The sequence below is a fragment of the Tiliqua scincoides genome, chromosome 3 (genome assembly GCF_035046505.1).
Source record: "Tiliqua scincoides isolate rTilSci1 chromosome 3, rTilSci1.hap2, whole genome shotgun sequence".
Taxonomy (NCBI): domain Eukaryota; kingdom Metazoa; phylum Chordata; class Lepidosauria; order Squamata; family Scincidae; genus Tiliqua; species Tiliqua scincoides.
In genome coordinates this window covers 174,349,915-174,366,840 of record NC_089823.1, presented here as the reverse complement: position 1 = coordinate 174,366,840, position 16,926 = coordinate 174,349,915, and the positions used below count along the sequence as shown (strand labels likewise).

The 16,926-nt window shown below is 42.1% G+C and overlaps 2 protein-coding genes across 2 annotated transcripts in view; both read left to right on the top strand.

Moving 5' to 3' along the window:
* The window catches only part of LOC136645210 (deleted in malignant brain tumors 1 protein-like), a 97,126-nt gene that overhangs the window by 32,942 nt on the left and 47,258 nt on the right, over window positions 1-16,926 (top strand). The window lies entirely within an intron of this gene.
* On the top strand, window positions 6,280-16,647 carry LOC136643832 (deleted in malignant brain tumors 1 protein-like). Its single transcript, XM_066619193.1, has 5 exons — window positions 6,280-6,370; window positions 7,730-7,902; window positions 10,468-10,856; window positions 15,138-15,415; window positions 16,493-16,647. Exons 1-5 carry the CDS (start codon window positions 6,280-6,282, stop codon window positions 16,645-16,647), a joined length of 1,086 nt encoding a protein of 361 aa, XP_066475290.1.

Here is a 16,926-nt window from a genome sequence, read left to right as displayed (position 1 = left end):
ATCATCCTTTTGATGAATTCGTGGAATTGAATCAAGGAGAATGTCCTAATATAACTAGTTCAGTGATTCCCAAACTTTGTAGGACCAGGACCCACTTTTTAAAATGACACAATATTGGGACCCACCTAACTTTACAAGACAAAAAAAAAAGTTTCATCTTACCAGTTCAAGCCTCTGTTTTTATTCCCTTTACTGTGATGGGGGGGGGGGTGTGCTATCTGGAGCATTTGTTGAGCTCTATGTTCATCAGATTGGTACCATTCTGGTGGCCTTGCATTCACTTTTGCCTGTTCTTCAATAGAGTAAGACGGTGGCTTTCTCGTGGGTAAATGTGAACATGTGACTCAGTTCCACTTTCCATAAAGCTCAATATATTTGTCAGCTTGGAGGAGGGGATCATCCTTCTCAAGTGCTTTTTGGGGCTTGCATTCATCAGATCAGCACCATTCTGATGGTGTTGCGTTCCTTTCAACCTGCCCTTCCAAGTGGACAGGCATGTTTGCCTACTCATGAATAAACATGACAGTTATCAGTATTTTGTAATGTGTTGGCTTAACGGAATTCTCAGTAACTGTCCCAAATTGATGCCAAGACCTCTCATAATCTGTCCTTTATATTTTTCAGGTTCTGGCTATAACACAACAGGTAATAATCTCTTTAACAAAAGCTTTTTCAGAGTGCTTCTCTTATTTTTCCAGTTTGGTGAACAACTATAGTAGTGTTATAACTTTGTGACACTTCTGTTACAGCTAGGGGAGCAATGCTGATTCAATTAATTGATTCAATAAATAGCTACAAAACACTTTCGATTGACTAAAGAGGCACATTGATTAATCAGGTATCAGATCTCAGCCATTTCTGCCCAATGTTGCATATTTGCAACAGGGATCAAATGTGTATACCTGTGGGCTAGGCAGAAATGGGTTAAAATATACTTTATTTGTAATGCAAGAAGTTGCAAAAACTCAGATCCTTTAGTCTCAATCTTATTGGCAAGTTATTATACTAACCTTTTGTTTAATTAAAAAGGGGGGAATCCCCTGGTGTTTCTTGACTGAGCATTTCTTTCCGTGATGATGGGCTCTAATCCTTGTCAATGGATACTTACAGTAGAGCTTGTCATTTTATAATTATGGAGAGGAAGACTTTGAAGGTAAACATTCTTCCTATTTGCAGAAGCTTGGGAAGGTCTGTATTCTGTGCCCTCAAAATACAGGTGTGCGCCACTTAACGATGGGGATACATTCTGCTATCCCTGTTATGCGATTAGGTCATTAAGTGAACTTTCAGTCCAGTCTATTGCCTTTGACAATCTATCCAGACACTCCCTGCCAGACACTACCTGGCTGCGCAGGTGACTGGAGACTGATTGCCTCTTCTTTGCATTAAGAGCCTCTCTGTTGTGTAAAAAGACACTCTGCTGGAGGATATGGGAGACATGATAGCCTCATTAAGAGCATCTTTATTGTGCTTCGACCAGTGTCATATATGCAGTCTGTTGTTAAGCGAATGGTTGTTAAGTGGCGCACACCTATACATGCAGAGAACATAGCAATCATTTTAGACTCTGTTTGTCTCATTGGCACATCTCCTGGTTGCAGAAACACATCATTTGGCCAGGTTTGGGAAGGACCATCACACACAACACAACATACTATTTCTTTCCCAAATTGGAGAGAAAACCAATTTGTTGTCTGACAAGGAATCCATTATTTTTTTCAAGGCAATTGTCCATGAAACCTCACAAGTGCACATAGGATGTTTCAATGAGAAAGAGAAGGCATTGACTCTCCCCCGCCCCCTCCACAGCAGTTCTTCTCTTGCTTCCATTTTTGGAAGTGTCACACTGGTCACACTGTAGTCATTCATCTTCTTCTCCTCTCATTAATGATAGTCTAGGTTCTCTCTTTATTTTCCTTGTGAGCATGATATGGATCTGGTTGTTTCACACCAGCTTGCATATAATCCTTCCATTGTAAATCAAAGCTTTTGGTGACAAACAATATACCAGTTGGTCTCCACCCACTCAGCCCAGACCGAAGAGCTTTTAGTGTCCAGTTGCAGAGTTCCAGACATGCTTCGTTCCATTGCAGTCCCACTGGAATCTTCCTGTGGTTTCATGATCATCATTATTAGTAATATTTTCACAAACATACATAGTAAAATAAATCAATAAATGGGTGCAGGTGCCTCAGGAGCTCAGGAGCTAGCAGGTTAGTAGCAGATGTGCATACCAATGGCACCATTCCTGTTGAAGCTGGACATGTGAATTGCCTTTTTCTGAAAAGTATAGTATGCTTGAGTTTTGTCTCAGTAGGGTAACACTATGGTTTTGTTTAAAGGGATGGTGCCAAAAAAAAAAAAAAAAGCTTCTTCATCCTCTCTCTCCCTGTAGAAAAAGCCCTAAATCTTGCACTTTTGGCTTTAAGGGAACTGTGCAGGGAGCAGGCGAAATATGGGGATTATCCACTTCTTGTGGCTCACATCAGCACTGGGTTAGGTGGTAGACTCAGAGTGAAGCATACCATGAAATTGTTGTTCTTGGACCTCTTGCAATTTGCCTCATGGTTGGATCAGCAGTGTTTCTCAGGTATTAGATCCATGCTAACTCATTCCTGTAGACATGCCATCATTTCACAGGGAACACCTTTTCCTATATAAGGCCTACCTTAAGGCCTTAAAGTTTGAGATATGCTAGACCCATCCAAGTGGAAAGCAACCAAGAATGCCATATTGGTATCCACAGGGCTTTCTCAATGTCTTCTTTTAAGAGGTGCATTAGACCCTATCATTGGCTGCTTTTACAAAGCCAACAAAACTTTTCTGCTTTGTCTAGATAGTAAACTGTGAGCCTGACCTTTATTTCATTTCTTATTTGTTTTATTAGTTTATGTTCTCTTCTATTATTTTATGTGGTAATTTACTTTTTAAATTGTGGGAAGTGATATATAAAAACTGTACAATAAATTTGTAAAATTAAACAGTTGCAACATCAGGAGGTGCATATTCATATATGAAAGCAGTGGCTACTTTTTTTTTTTAGATGATTCTCAGTGTTACTGTTCATTTGTTTATACTGTTCTGTGTTTTTTGTTTATCTTAATCTTTAGTGCCTCCATCTCATCATCCTACATGGTGGCCAGGAACAACAAGTAATCCCTTCTTTTTTTATTTATATTTCTATAACTGTCAGTTAGTTAAGGTTATTACACAGAATAAGTGTTTTCATTTGGTATGACAAAATGGGAATTGCAGAAGTCTTTGGCTACTAAAATAGTTTCATGGTGTTGACTTCTGAGTGATTGGTCAGAACAGCAAACCATGATAGCTTAGAGCACAATCCTATGTGTGTCTATTCAGATGTAAGTTCCATTGTCTGCAGTATGGCTTACTCTCGGGAAAGTGTGCATAGATTTGCAGCCTTATGGCCCAATCCTAACTGAAGGAAGCAGCTGCCACAAAAGCACTGTAAAGCACTTTGTGGCAGCACAAGGAGCTAGCACATTGGTGGAATGGCCAGAACCTTCCTGTACACGCTAGCACAGTGACAGAGGCCTGCTGGAGTAGGTAAGCCCAGCAGGGGGCAGAGAGGGCAGGAAGAGATGGGGTGGGCGGTGGGTAGATCCAGTCTGGGAATGAGGAAGGTTAAGTGGCAGGGGTGCACAGCATATCCCTTCCCAGACCTGCACAGATTAATGTTCCAGTGATATCACTGGCACAGGTCTGAGTTGACCCATGGCAGTTGCTGGGGCTTAACCTGGGACAAGGTGACAAATGTTCCCTTTACCCCAAGGAAACCTCCAGCAGCAGAACATCCCCCATGGGATTGGGGGATTTAGTTAGGACTGGGCTGGTAGTCTCTCTTTTAGTGAAACTTTTTTTTTTAAGGTCTGTCAATGAGTTTAGCAGAAAGCAAAATTTTACCCAGGGTCCATAATGTTGCGTATACCCCAGTGAAACATGGAGCATGCATGCAAAAAACTTCCTTGTTCGTTTTTCTGGAGAAGGCATCTCTATATTTGGTGCCCATGAATGTTACACTTTCACTGAAGTGAATGGAGAAATATTTGCAGGCAGAGGATTTTGTGTATGCAATAGATCTCCTAGGTAACAAATGGCACATTAGGGAATGTCCTCTGATGTCTCTTTATAAGTCAGGTTTAGAGGTGAAATCTGTCATTCCATACTTGTCTCAATTTTGGTTAAGAAAGACTTGCTATACATCCCTATTAAATCAGCACTATTAAAAAAGAAAAAGAAAACAAAAACTGAAAACCACAGTGGGTCAGTTTGGATGACAGTTGTCCAACAAGTCTCTTCTGCATGCAGTTTGGATGTGAACACACCACAGGCATGTGTATCCCTCTCCCTCCCATGGGATGCTGTTGCTCATCACATGGGGGGGGGATTCATGCACAATTACTACTGAGATCACATTTGGAGTGCTAGTCCAGGTGACCCACCATCCATGCAATTCAGCAGTGGTGCACTGGTGTGGAGGGAAGGGTGTGGGGCATGCACGCTCCAGTGTTCTCATAGCCTTATTCCATGGAGTGGGGGGGGGTGGTTAGACAAGTATCACCTAACTAACCCAGTAACTCTCTGCTCAAAGGAAAAAATGTATCTGGATTGCATTCTAATGTCTTCTGCTAGTGGAAGAAGCCACATTTGTGCAAGAGGGTTTTTGTTTGTTTGTTTTTTTCTTCTACTGCCCCCTGCATACTCTCAAAACATTTCCTATGGGTTGGATGACCCTCAAGAGCTGTATTTGGGAGGCACAAGAAACTGTTGAGGGAAGGGTGGCTTAATAAAAATCACCCCTCCCACCTTGCACAAACAGGGTTTCTTCTGCAAACCTCTTCATTTTGACATTGCTACTTAAATACTCACAGTCGTTGTGTGATTGTTGGTATCTAATTTTGAGAAGTCTTGGGAATTAAGTGGAATTCAGCCACAGTTAGTTGCTATACAGGCTGGAGTGAGCTGTGACTCATTCTTTGCCAGTTGTTCCATCACAAGAGATGTAGTGAAAGGAGCTGGGTGCAGAGAAAGCAGACCTATTGAAGACAAACATGGGACTGAGTACTCCCTACAGGTCAGGGACATGAAGCATCTCACCCAGAAATTCACTGTCCATGAAGGAGGGGATTCTGATGGTACTCATCAGCATGGTAGCTCAAACTATCAAGCAGTAACTAGTATGTCTAAGAATGTGATCCAATCCAACTTTCCAGCACTGATGCAACTGTGCCAACAGGGTGTGTGCTGTATCCTGCTGTAGAGGGGCAATCATGGAGGCCTCCTCAAGATGTTTGTTCCCTTATCTTGGGACTGCATTGTGGCTGCATTGGTGCTGGAAAGTTGAATAGAATTGTACCCTGTCTTGATAATTATGTGCTATGTGTTCTGTGTTTTACATTGGTTTTTTAGATTCACCAGTAAATTGTGGCGGTTTCCTTCACGGTCCATCGGGGTCATTTCAAAGTCCATTTTATCCCAACAACTACCCAAACCATGCTGATTGTGTATGGGAAATACAAGTAGAAAGCAATTCAAGAATAACACTTACATTTCAAAGTTTCATGTAAGTAAAGCTTCAACACAATTACAGGTGTGCACCACTTAAGATGGGGATACATTCTCCTATCCCCATTGTTACGCAATTAGGTTATTAAGTGAACATTCAGTCCAATCTATTGCCTTTGTTGTGTAAACAGACACTCCCTGCCAGACACTTGCTGCTTGCACAGGCTATTGGAGATAGGGTGCCTTTTCTTTGCATTAAGAGCCTCTCTATTGTGTAAACAGACACTCTGCTGGGAGATGTATGAGAGATGTGATTGCCTCATTAAGAGCATCTTTACTGTGCTTTGACCAGAGTCATATATGTGGTCTGTCATTAAGCGAACCATTGTTAAGCAGTGGATGCCTGTATGAGTCTTTAAAAAAAACAAACTTGCAGCACTCTGATATCAGCTATTTTGATGCTTACTGTTGTTTGAGCAACTTTTTATTACCCTAGACACACAAAAAATAGAGAATCTGTCCTGAAATAGTAGCAAAAGGGATGGATTCCAGATGCTGATTGTGCATTATGCATTGTGAATTTACATCAGAGTACAAACATCATGTACATGTTTGCTTTCCAGACTAGAAGTTTGTAACAGATACAGTTGCCCATGTGATTATGTTGCGGTTTATGATGGACCTCTCAGTAGCTCTTCTTTGCTTGGGAAGATTTGTTATGGTTCCTATCACACCTTTACATCAACTTCCAACATGATGACAGTTCGATTTCGTACTGATGGAAGTAGTACAGCACAAGGCTTTTATGCAAGCTATCAAACTATCCATGCTGATCGGAACACAAGTAAGTCTAATTTTGGCCCACATTGTTACATTTGCTTGGACTTTTTAGATTTTAGATTAGACTTTTCTTTCTTTCCATTTTCAATATCACCCCCACCTTAGAACACCATTTATTTGTTATGCTCCAGTTACAAATCCTGACTGAGGTGTTGTCATCTGCCTGTCCACCTCCCACAGGGGCAACTCCACCTCCTGGGTTTTTTTTTGGAAGGTCATATAGGAATTGCACACCAGAAACCGCATTAACTTATGACCAGGATAATTAAGAATTTCTTGAATCATGGTACAAACAGAAAAGGCAGGCACTTCTGCTGAGTTATTTCACTCTTTTCACTGATTGTCTCAGTCTTGCAAATCAGGTTGAGACTCTTCACACAGGCCCAGAAAAAAGCCTATAGGGATAACAAAGCACCCAGGCTGCCTACTGTTATATTGTTTCTCCTAAATGTATAGTTGGATGGGCTTGACAATACCTTTGGGGCTGCTCTCTTACCCAGCACTGGGTTGGAAAGACCCCTTTCCTTTCTGCCCCTTTCTCTGTCAGATTCATCCTGGACAAGCTGAGATCTTCCCCAAGGTCTGGGTATATTCTCCAGTCTTCCCAGGTCACTCCTTTCTCCAGTCTCTTGTGAATCCTTCTTGCCTGCTCCTAATCTTCTGTATCCCTTGTGGCCCTTCTGCTTTCTTTTTCTCCCTTCCTCTTTCTCTCACCTTTTCCTTGTCTTCCTCAGATCCTCCTTTTGCCCTCTTGGCTTCTGCTCCTCCATTCTATTATCTCTTTTTTTAATTCTCTCTTTTCTCTGCTTCCTCCATCCTCTCTACCTTCCCAGGAGGGGGTGGGACTGGTGGAGGCCTCCTCCACTAGATTCTATCCTCCATATTGCGCTGAAAAACCTAACACACAGGTTCTCAAGTCTGTGCTGGCAAAATAGCCCCATTGCAGAGCTTGCGCCTTTACTTGGGGCAAGCAGGGGACAAAAATCCCCTTCCCCCAAGGAGCTCTCCAGCAGCCTCCATGAGGCCTCTGGATACAGCAGTCACCATTTTGGTGCTGCTGCACCCAGCAGCCCTGCCGGGGATAGGATTAGGCTGTTTATATAGGGTTTGTGTGTATTACAGAGAAGACACAGCCTACCAAGCAGCTGTATTAAATAATAACCCAAGCCTGACTAACGCCCCCCCTCCCCGCCAATGCAGCTGTATCAATGGAGCATGCACTGCTTCCTATGCCTTTTTTGCTTTATGGTACCCTGCACACAGATATTGCAATGAACATTGATGGTACTGTATTAATAATAATAATAACAATAGACTTGTTTGTTTCAATGCACTAATAGGACTTCTTTTTCCCACTTGCCAGCTCTTCTGTGTTTATCAGAATATATGTATGCTATAATTAGTAGATCCTACCTGAACTCAGAAGGCTACTCTCCATGGGATGTTAAGTTGATTGACCCATACTGCAGACCAAAGATCACACCTTATTATGTTATATTCAACATACCATACAATGGCTGTCAAACCAGAAGAGAGGTATGATGATTTGTATCGTATGAATGTTTGCATATCTTTTCTTTCTCTTTAATATAGGGCTGTTGAATGTGTCATGATTCATTTTAGAAAATACCCACAAACTGAAGCATGTGCACTAGGCTCAGTTGACCTTGTCCGCACAGTTTCATGTACAGTGAATAAGCACAGAGGAATAGCTTTGCTTCCCCATCCTTGTTTGGCCTTGTTGACTTTCTTCTTGTGTTATATTCAGAGCATGAAAATTGTTCCAGCATGGCTCTACCCATGCTGTGTTGTGAGAAACCCTGCTCTGTATAGGAGACACCTAAATTGCAGCTAGCCCCTTGGCCAACATTGCCCCAGATTTTAGAAAATACAATGCTGATGGTGTGGGGAGAGATCACAGCTTGTGTGTCATGACCCAGCTCCACTCAATGTCCAATGAGGAAGGGGAGCTAACCTCTGCAGTGTCCTCTGGCTCCACTCACAGGCAAACAGACAGCACAGGCTTGGAAAGAGAGCCAGAACTAATACTTCAGGAAGAACCTGAGATCTTAAGGGAACCAACGCTGCCTACCTGAACCTCAAGTCCTGCCTAGATCTTGTGTTCATTACCCTCAGGACCCCAGGAACAGTTGTGGGGCTAGATGATAGCTGAGATCCTGCTGAGATGTGCCTATTTGACCATCAGCCACCCATCCACCCCCCTCCAATGGGTTTATTCAGGAGTAAATGGTAGATATTGGCCTCTCAGATTGGGCCTAAACTGGCTCCAGGAAGGCCTTCTTGTTCTTATGTTCTTATGTTCATATGTTCTTATGTTCTTGGCTCTATGTAAACTATGCATTTCCAACAATGTCGCTGGTATAACAGCTCTATCTGGAAGTTCCCTGGAGAGCCTGCTAGATGACATTCCTCTGTCCATGATGGCCCACTCTATTCTCTGGCAACTCTGTTGCTTGGCCTAGTCTACCTCTGCTCCAGCCTGGGCTCCTTGGTGGCTAGTGGCCTTGCAGCTTATATCACCATACCTGTCTGGGTCATGTGCATTGACAATGGGTTCCTTGAATGTGACCCATGGCTACTCATCTTACTTTAGCAGTGTGAGAAAGAGCCATGCTTATAACTGCTCCTCCACCCCATTTGTGATGTGAGGAGGACACTTCCTCACATTAGAGAACCCTTATAAGAACCTTAGTTGGTTTTTATAAATCATACTCCTAGTCCTTTCTTTACAGCTAAAGTTGAAGGAAGAACAAAATAGATTGCTGAGACAAAATATCTGAAATGCACTAAACACTCAAGAAGCACTGCATAAATCTGAAGATCACCCCTTAGAGGACAGTGACCTTTAGCTTCCAAATCCATGGCTTTCTCACCAACAACTGATAAAAAAATATGAATGTATTGTACTATACAACAAGCAAATACTTAGGGCCAAATCCTATCCAAGTTTCCTGTGCTGGTGCAGCCATGCTCTTGGGGCATACGCTGCATACTGTGTTAGGAGGGCAGTCATGGAGGCCTCCTCCAGTTAAGGGAAGATTTGTTCCCTTTCCTCAGGGTTGCATTGCTGCTGCACCAGCACTGGAAAGTTGGATATGATTGGGCCCTTAAAAGCAAGCAAAATGAGAAGATAATTTCTATTGGGTTTGCCAGGAGTCAGCCTTTGAATCAAAGAAGGTAAAATACAAATCCACATCAAATACAAAATATTTCCCTACCCTTTACAAAGCAAACGACTGGATTTACATAACACATAATCATAGTTTTTTCATTCACCAGACAGAAATTTCAGTGTCAAAAATGCAATGACATTATTGAACAATGAGATTTCAAAATGAAGCTGGTAGACATGTTGATGGCACAATTCGGCCTTTTTGAAGTGTGGATACCAACTTGTGCCTCCCATTTTCAAAAGATGAAGAAAGTACAAAGGACAATGTATTACGATTGTCCACTTAAGTCTGAGACATTGGGACGAAGCTGGCATTCAAGAGAACCTTCTGCATTTCATATACAAACCCCATATCAGCTCCTGCAACTTTTGTCAAGGGGGCCAGGGAAAAATGTAAAAAAAAAAAAATGTGACTGCCCAGAGTGCACCTGTGTCCCCATCTATTTGGACTACACACAGTGCCACAGCAGAACAATAAGCTCTACTCACCGGATGAAAGGCTTTCCCCAAACCCCAGATCTGGGCAGACTGGGGTTTGGAAAGCCCTGCTCTAGAGCAGTGGTTCTCAAAGTTTTTGGCCTCTGGGGCCTTTTACACTCCTAAAGAGAGTCTCAGGGAGCCCCACTGGTACATGTGTGGAGTGTCAGGAGCCCCAGAGTGCTGATGCATGTGTGGAGTGATGTAGCACCAAACAGATGGCAGCCACTTACAATGCGCTAGTGGAGCCCTGAGGGACCTCAGAGCCTTTTAGGAGCACACTTTGAGAAACACTGCTCTAGAGAGTCTCTGTTACTCAGTGAAGACTACATGGCTCAGTGGTTTGACTCCGTAAAGGCCTCTTCATATATTCAAATGACAAAACATTCCCACGTCATAAAATGCATTTTATTTTTTCATGTTTTCTACAGGGAGATGCTGATACTATTATTTATTCAAACCTGATCACAGCATCTGTTTCAGGCCATATCATTAAAAGGCAAAAGGATCTTCATTTGCATGTCAACTGTAAGATGCTACAAAATACTTGGGTAGAAACAATGTATATCGCCAGAGACATAAAGGAGATCAATAAAACTCAGTATGGCCGTTACAGTGCGAATCTTACATTTTATCACTCATCGTCCTTCTGGTATCCAGTGTACGACTCACCATATTATGTTGAACTGAATCAGGTTTTATATCTGCAAGTTTACCTTCATAGCACTGACTCAAATCTGGTCCTGTTTCTGGATACATGTAAAGCATCACCATCCTTCAGTGATTTTACAAGTGTGACTTATGATATCATAAAGTATGGGTAAGGATACTCTTTTATCACCTCTTTTAAGGTGGTCAAGGCATTTGATTTGTAAGGAAAATGTATTTTGATATTGAACAATTCTTTATTTCATTTTTAGCTATTTTAAAAAGAAGACTGCTCAAGTTCTAGGGTGCAATCATAAATTTGCTACATTTAATAATCTTTAGTATAATTAGAAGTGTATACTTACTGTAGGTTACTTCTGCTTGTTACCACTAAGCAAATCCCATTTTCCGTTACTATCAGATTTCATGGTGCTCCCCTGCTTAGAAATTATGTGGAATCAATAAATTGGAATGGCAGAATTTTTAAGTGCAGCTGCTGGAGGTACTTTACTAGGAAACTGATTGAATTCCCTTATACCTAGAGATGAAGAGGAACAATTCTTTCCATTTTTAGACAAACGGTTTTTCCCACTGAGGACTGGTCTTTACAGTCATCAAATGATGAGAATCCACTGAACCTGTGCTATCTGATAGAGTTCAATATACAAAATAATCTGTCATCACCATATTTCTTGGCTTGGTTCAAATAGCAGGAAAACAATTTGCCTTCAGCTTGTCAGTCATTCCGATCACTAGTGATCCAATACTAACCCAGTCTGGCCTGCATAGTGATTGACTGCTGATGTAGTGACAACTGCATCCTGTAGGGGCTGGGGTCCAGGTCAGTGGGGAGGCATAAATTAAAAAAAAGTTTTACTTCTCTCCTCTGTTGTTCCATGGTTTCCAATGAGCCTCTATGAAGCTACACCAGCCCTTTTGCTAGTTTAGCCTTGAGGAGCCTGCCAGGGTCATGTCCAGGCTGGACAGGGACATAGAACCTGGTAGACACTGCTGCCACTGAAATCCACCCCCAATCTGCACCAGTTCTGGCCTTAACAGTCCCACTCCCCACCCTGATCTACCCCACTGCCAGGAGACACACGCTTGTGAGAAGTCTGTGGGATGCTATTAGCAGTGCAAAGTTCCCCAGGCCTTGTTCCATCAGCAGCGCGTTGCAGAATGGCAGTGAGGCTGCCTTACCAATGCCCTGTGCAATATGCTGGTGGACCTCACAATCCATCCTGCATACTGCATGTGTAGGATTGATCATACAGTGGCCCCCAAAAACAGATAAGTTGCTTATTCTTGGTCTGTATGATCAGTTGCTGGATTATGCACTACTGGCAGTTGCTGCTGACCAGAGAAAGAGAAGATCCTGTGCACTTCCTTGCTAGTGATAACTAAAAAGGAATTGAATGGAAAACCACACATTAGATGTGGCTGTCTGTAACAAAGCCCTGATGGCACCTTCTCTATTGCCAATTGTAGCAGCAATTATTCTAAAGACTCATTTCTCCATTAAGCTTCCCTTTCCAAAGGAGAAAGTGGCATCAGGGCTTCATTAAACATGACTGCAGAGTAGTGTGTAGTTTCCTTTCATATGAAACTGGTATTGGGTCACTTGGTGTTAATAAAAACCACCAGTGGCCTACCCAGGTAGAACCTGATGATGTCTTTAACCCATCCAGGTTGTTAAATATCTCTGCACAGCCACAGAATTGCAGCAACTGTACTGTGTAGATCATTCCACCCTCTTTAGCCACTAATCCTATATCACATGTGTAGTGATTGGTTTGACTTCACCCTCTGACACAGTCTAGGCAAAATTAAATAGGGTTGATAGATCTAACTGAAGCTAACCAGAACCAAACAGAACTGACCTGATTTTCACTATAAATAAAACTGCAGTTAGTAATATTGTATTATGACAATTCACATTTATCATTCTTATTAAGATTCCCCAGTTCAAAAAAAAGATTATGTGAACATATTTGTGAAGCAGAGTATTAACTAACTGAAAGCATGCTTTGTGGTCTGAAGTTATCAAGTTGTACTTGATAACTTCAGAGCCCAGTCCTATCCAAATTTCCAGCACTGATACAGCCATGCCAGAGGGGCTCGTGCTACATCTTGTGCTGGAGGGACAATCACAGAGGTCTCCTCAAGGTAAAGGAATGTTTGTTCCCTTACCTCAGGGCTGCATGGTGGCTGCATCAATGCTGGAAAACAGTGGGGTAGCTAATGATTGTGTAGCCCAGTGCCGAGCTAAAAATGATGCCCCGGAAGTGATGTCACAACTGGAAGTGATGTCACACCCGGGCTTTTTAAAAGTGAAAATTGAGGGCAAACCTGTCTCCTCCCCCCAGCAACTTGCAACCCACTTGCTCTGCCACCTCCCCCAGCCAGTGGCATAGCTAAGGCATCTATCTGTTACCTGGGGTCAAAGAAGATTTTGTAGCGCCCCCATGACAAAATCAAATTTAATTAATTAAGTTAATAAATAAAAAGTGTGCCCCTTATTGTTTAGATACACTGTGCTGGGGTGAAGAGGAACGGTTATTCCCTCCTCCTAAATATAAGAGGAGCACCACTTGAAAAAGTGCCTCTTTATCTTGTTAGCTGGGGTAACTGTATTATGATACATGAAAATGAGAGATGACTCATATTAACACCTTACTGGTTCCATGCTGTATCATAACAACATCTCATTGGCTCTCAGAACAATCAGTCTCATAGGTCTGTTTTGAGTTAAGAAAATGCACTTTTTGTTCTGTAAGGCAATTGTGTTCTTTTACTAGTTAACTGGACATAATTTTTGATAGAATACAGATATTCTTATGTATCTTTATTCTACACAGATACAGATACATATATCTACAGTTATATGGTTTGTTTCATTGCATTCTTCATTAAATGACCTTTCCAATGATATATAACATGATGGTATTATTCATACATACGAAGGTTTTCACAATTTTGGCCACTAGTGTCAAACTCAGCTTGTTGTCCCCCTAAAGCTTGTTGCCCAGTGTATTTGCTACTCCTGCAACCCCTTAGCTATGCCACTGCTGGAATTTTGATAGGACTGGACCCTCATGTGCCTAAATAGCCACATGTCACCTTCTGATTTCCTTCTCATTTCAGTGAGATTCTCAAGAGATGAGGCTAGCATATGACAATTTCATGTCATGGCATATGTCAAAACAACATCACCTCTGCATTAATTGAAATGTTCCTGGGTGAAAATTTTGAACCCAGATACCCTGACAGATAACTATGCATGTGCTTTCAGATAGTCACTTTCAGGAAAATGAAACTTAAACTTGGGTTACTTGTTTCCTAGAACCCTTACACAACTGACATTGTGAAGGTTAAGCTTGCAGAAGCTTTCACTTTCTTGCAGAAAGCAATGAAAGGTAAAAAAAAGATAGCTAAGGGGATTCACCACTCTTAATTCAGTGCCACCAGAGCATTTATTTATTTACTTACATCCTGTTCCTCCTTCTTTATGTTCTCCAAGTATTTTTATGTAGTTCTCACACAGTCTCCCATCCAGACACCTTCATGGACCAGAATGCTTTGCTTCAGCTCCAGAGCTACCTCATGTGTGCTCTCAGACTGCAGACCAGAGCCTGGTCAAAGGTTACCTAGAAACAGGGGAGAGGTGTTAATGATTTCCAGGTCTGCTTTCCCAATTTATATTATAATATGTTGCTGCAGGTGAACTCTGCAGATGCCATTTCATACATTATTACATCATAAGCCGGAGGGAGGGCAAGCATATAATGGGTTTTATTCTAACATTTTTTAGGAGAGTCACTACATGATTGTTTTTTGACTGGTAAATAAATACCAGTCCCTGCAGCCCCCTGAGCAACGCGATCCTGGGCATCATGTAGCTGCCTCGCCCCTGCCCCCGCCCCTTAAGGGGGCAGAGGCTAGGACCCTCTGGCTGGGGCATCACGACCCCCCAGTTTGAGAAGCCCTGCCCTATAGTGACATTTTCTTGTCAATTGATAATGACAATCCAGGTTTAACATGATAAATCAATGAAACTAATCACTGACTTCCAGCGAAGACATACTTGTGGAATCAAGTATATATGCTGATATTATTCATATTGAGTTTTATCCAAAGAAAGTTTGTCATGATGATTTAAGTGCTACCAAAGTGAAGCAATTTCTGCTCCATGTTGCATATATGAAACAGGGACCAAATGTGTACATCTGTGGGCAGGGCAAAAATGGGTTAATGGGCCTTATGTTAATCTCAACTAATTTGTCTCACTGATTTCTCTGGTGTTTAGTCATGACCAAGTTTCTGGGCTAAAACCCAACATTTAAGCTATTTGTGTATGTTTTGTTTCAGCACCGTTCAAAACAGGTAGTTTTTATTTGTGCATGTAATATATTGATTGTATAGTCTGGTTTAATTCTGTTTTGTTTTCCTGCAGGTGCATCCAAGATTCCACCTATCAGACCTACTATTCACCATATGGAAATAGATTACGGTTTTCCTTCCGGGCCTTTGACTTTATTCACAGATATCCATCAGTTTACCTGCAGTGCAAAGTGGTGGTTTGCAGAGCCCGTGACTATTCCTCCCGATGTTATCAGGGTTGTCAGAATCTGCCTAGAGCCAAGAGAGACACCAATTCCTATCAGGACAAAGTGGATGTCATTATTGGGCCAATTGCTCTTCAGAAGGATAACATTCAGAACAGAAATGCTGGTAAATCAAAACAATATTTTTCTTTCAGTATTCACTGGCTATTCTGGACCTGTTTGAAGTTGGCAAAAATTAATGCAAAGCAACTTCTGTGGCTTGTTGGTTTGAGAGCTTAAGAGAGCATGGATGGGAACCAGAGTATAAATGGAAGTACTAGCAGTCATAATATACCTATCCTGGTCAGCACTAAATCAGGCCACTTAACATGATTTTAATGCATCTTGGTACCAAACAGTACCTCCTCACTCAATTTCATTATATGAAGGGATTTCTAAGAATTTCTCTCCAGTCACCCTCTGCTCTCCACAGCAGTCACTGTTTAACTTTGTCTGGCTTTTCCATTCATTCTTATGGCCCAATCCTACAAGGGTCTTTTGCTGCTAGAACTAGTGTTCTAGTACAGTATGTCAGCACCAGTATGTCGGAAGGGGGCGGAAGGAGATGCGGTGCGGGCAGAACATGGCAAAGAGGGGGAGAGACAGAGTGGAGACTGGGGCGTTGGGGGGTGGTGGATTGAGGCTGGGAAGGGGAAGGTGCTTCCCCTATTGATGGAAGCAGCAGTGCCATCAATAACCTATCCTTCTTCCCTCGGTTTGCCTTCCTGAGTACACTCTGACATGCACCAGCCAAATAGCTGGTGCAAGTCCAAGTAGACCCAGTAGGCTAGTGAGGGCTTACCCCTGTGCAAGGGAATACATATTCTCTTACCTGGCAGAGACCTCCAGGACTATCCCCCCTCCCCCCCACAGGATGCAGCATGTGGTCTGGTGGCATGACTGCATTGGTGGGGGGGGCAGAGGATTTAGATAGGATGGGGCTGCCAATTGCCAACAGTTGATCCACTGTTTCCTCCAACTTCTGCTGAATTCACTGCACTGCCAGAGTGATGCACTGAACAGTTTTGCTGGGTTGTACAGGGGTTGGGAGGGGAAGTATAATGCAGCAAGAAAACTTATTGTGCAACAATGTTAACACAGACATTCCTAGCGGTTGATTTACAGGGCATTGGGGTTGTGCATTCTGATGACCGCTCAAGCAGATAATTAATCTCACCTTCCTTTTTTCGGTCTTGATTTGCAGAGACAAAAGCAGAGCTGCAAGCAAAAACAGAAACCCATTTCTCATATGTGCCATACATTGTTGCCTCTGTCATTCCAGCAGTTGCTGTCCTAATTCTTGCAGGATTTGTTTTGAAAAATAAATGGAGGAGGCCAATTCCATATGAGATAATGTAAAGAATGCTGGCACATAATTCAACACAGCATTAAGCAAGGTTAAATTCATCAACTGCAAGCAGCTTAAGTAATGTTTGTTGGTTTGTGGTCTTTGTGCTTGGCAAGTAGTTTTTTTTGCATGGAGTCTCAGAAGTTTTGAGAAGCTTCTTAATGAAAGAGATCTCATGATCCTATTTTACTTTGATTTTGTCTTTACATGACAATGTGAACTTAAAAGAAAAATGAGTGGGAAATATATTGGGCATGATCCAGTTGTATTAAGCACTTGAAACTCTCATT

What these genes read in the sequence shown, in the direction of transcription:
- LOC136643832 (XM_066619193.1), top strand. Translation starts at nt 6,280, where the DNA reads ATGATGACAGTTCGATTTCGTACTGATGGAAGTAGTACAGCACAAGGC. An exon ending in CCATGCTGATCGGAACACAA is followed by an intron (nt 6,371 to 7,729) that starts GTAAGTCTAATT and finishes CCCACTTGCCAG; the next exon opens with CTCTTCTGTGTTTATCAGAA. An exon ending in TATGATATCATAAAGTATGG is followed by an intron (nt 10,857 to 15,137) that starts GTAAGGATACTC and finishes GTTTTCCTGCAG; the next exon opens with GTGCATCCAAGATTCCACCT.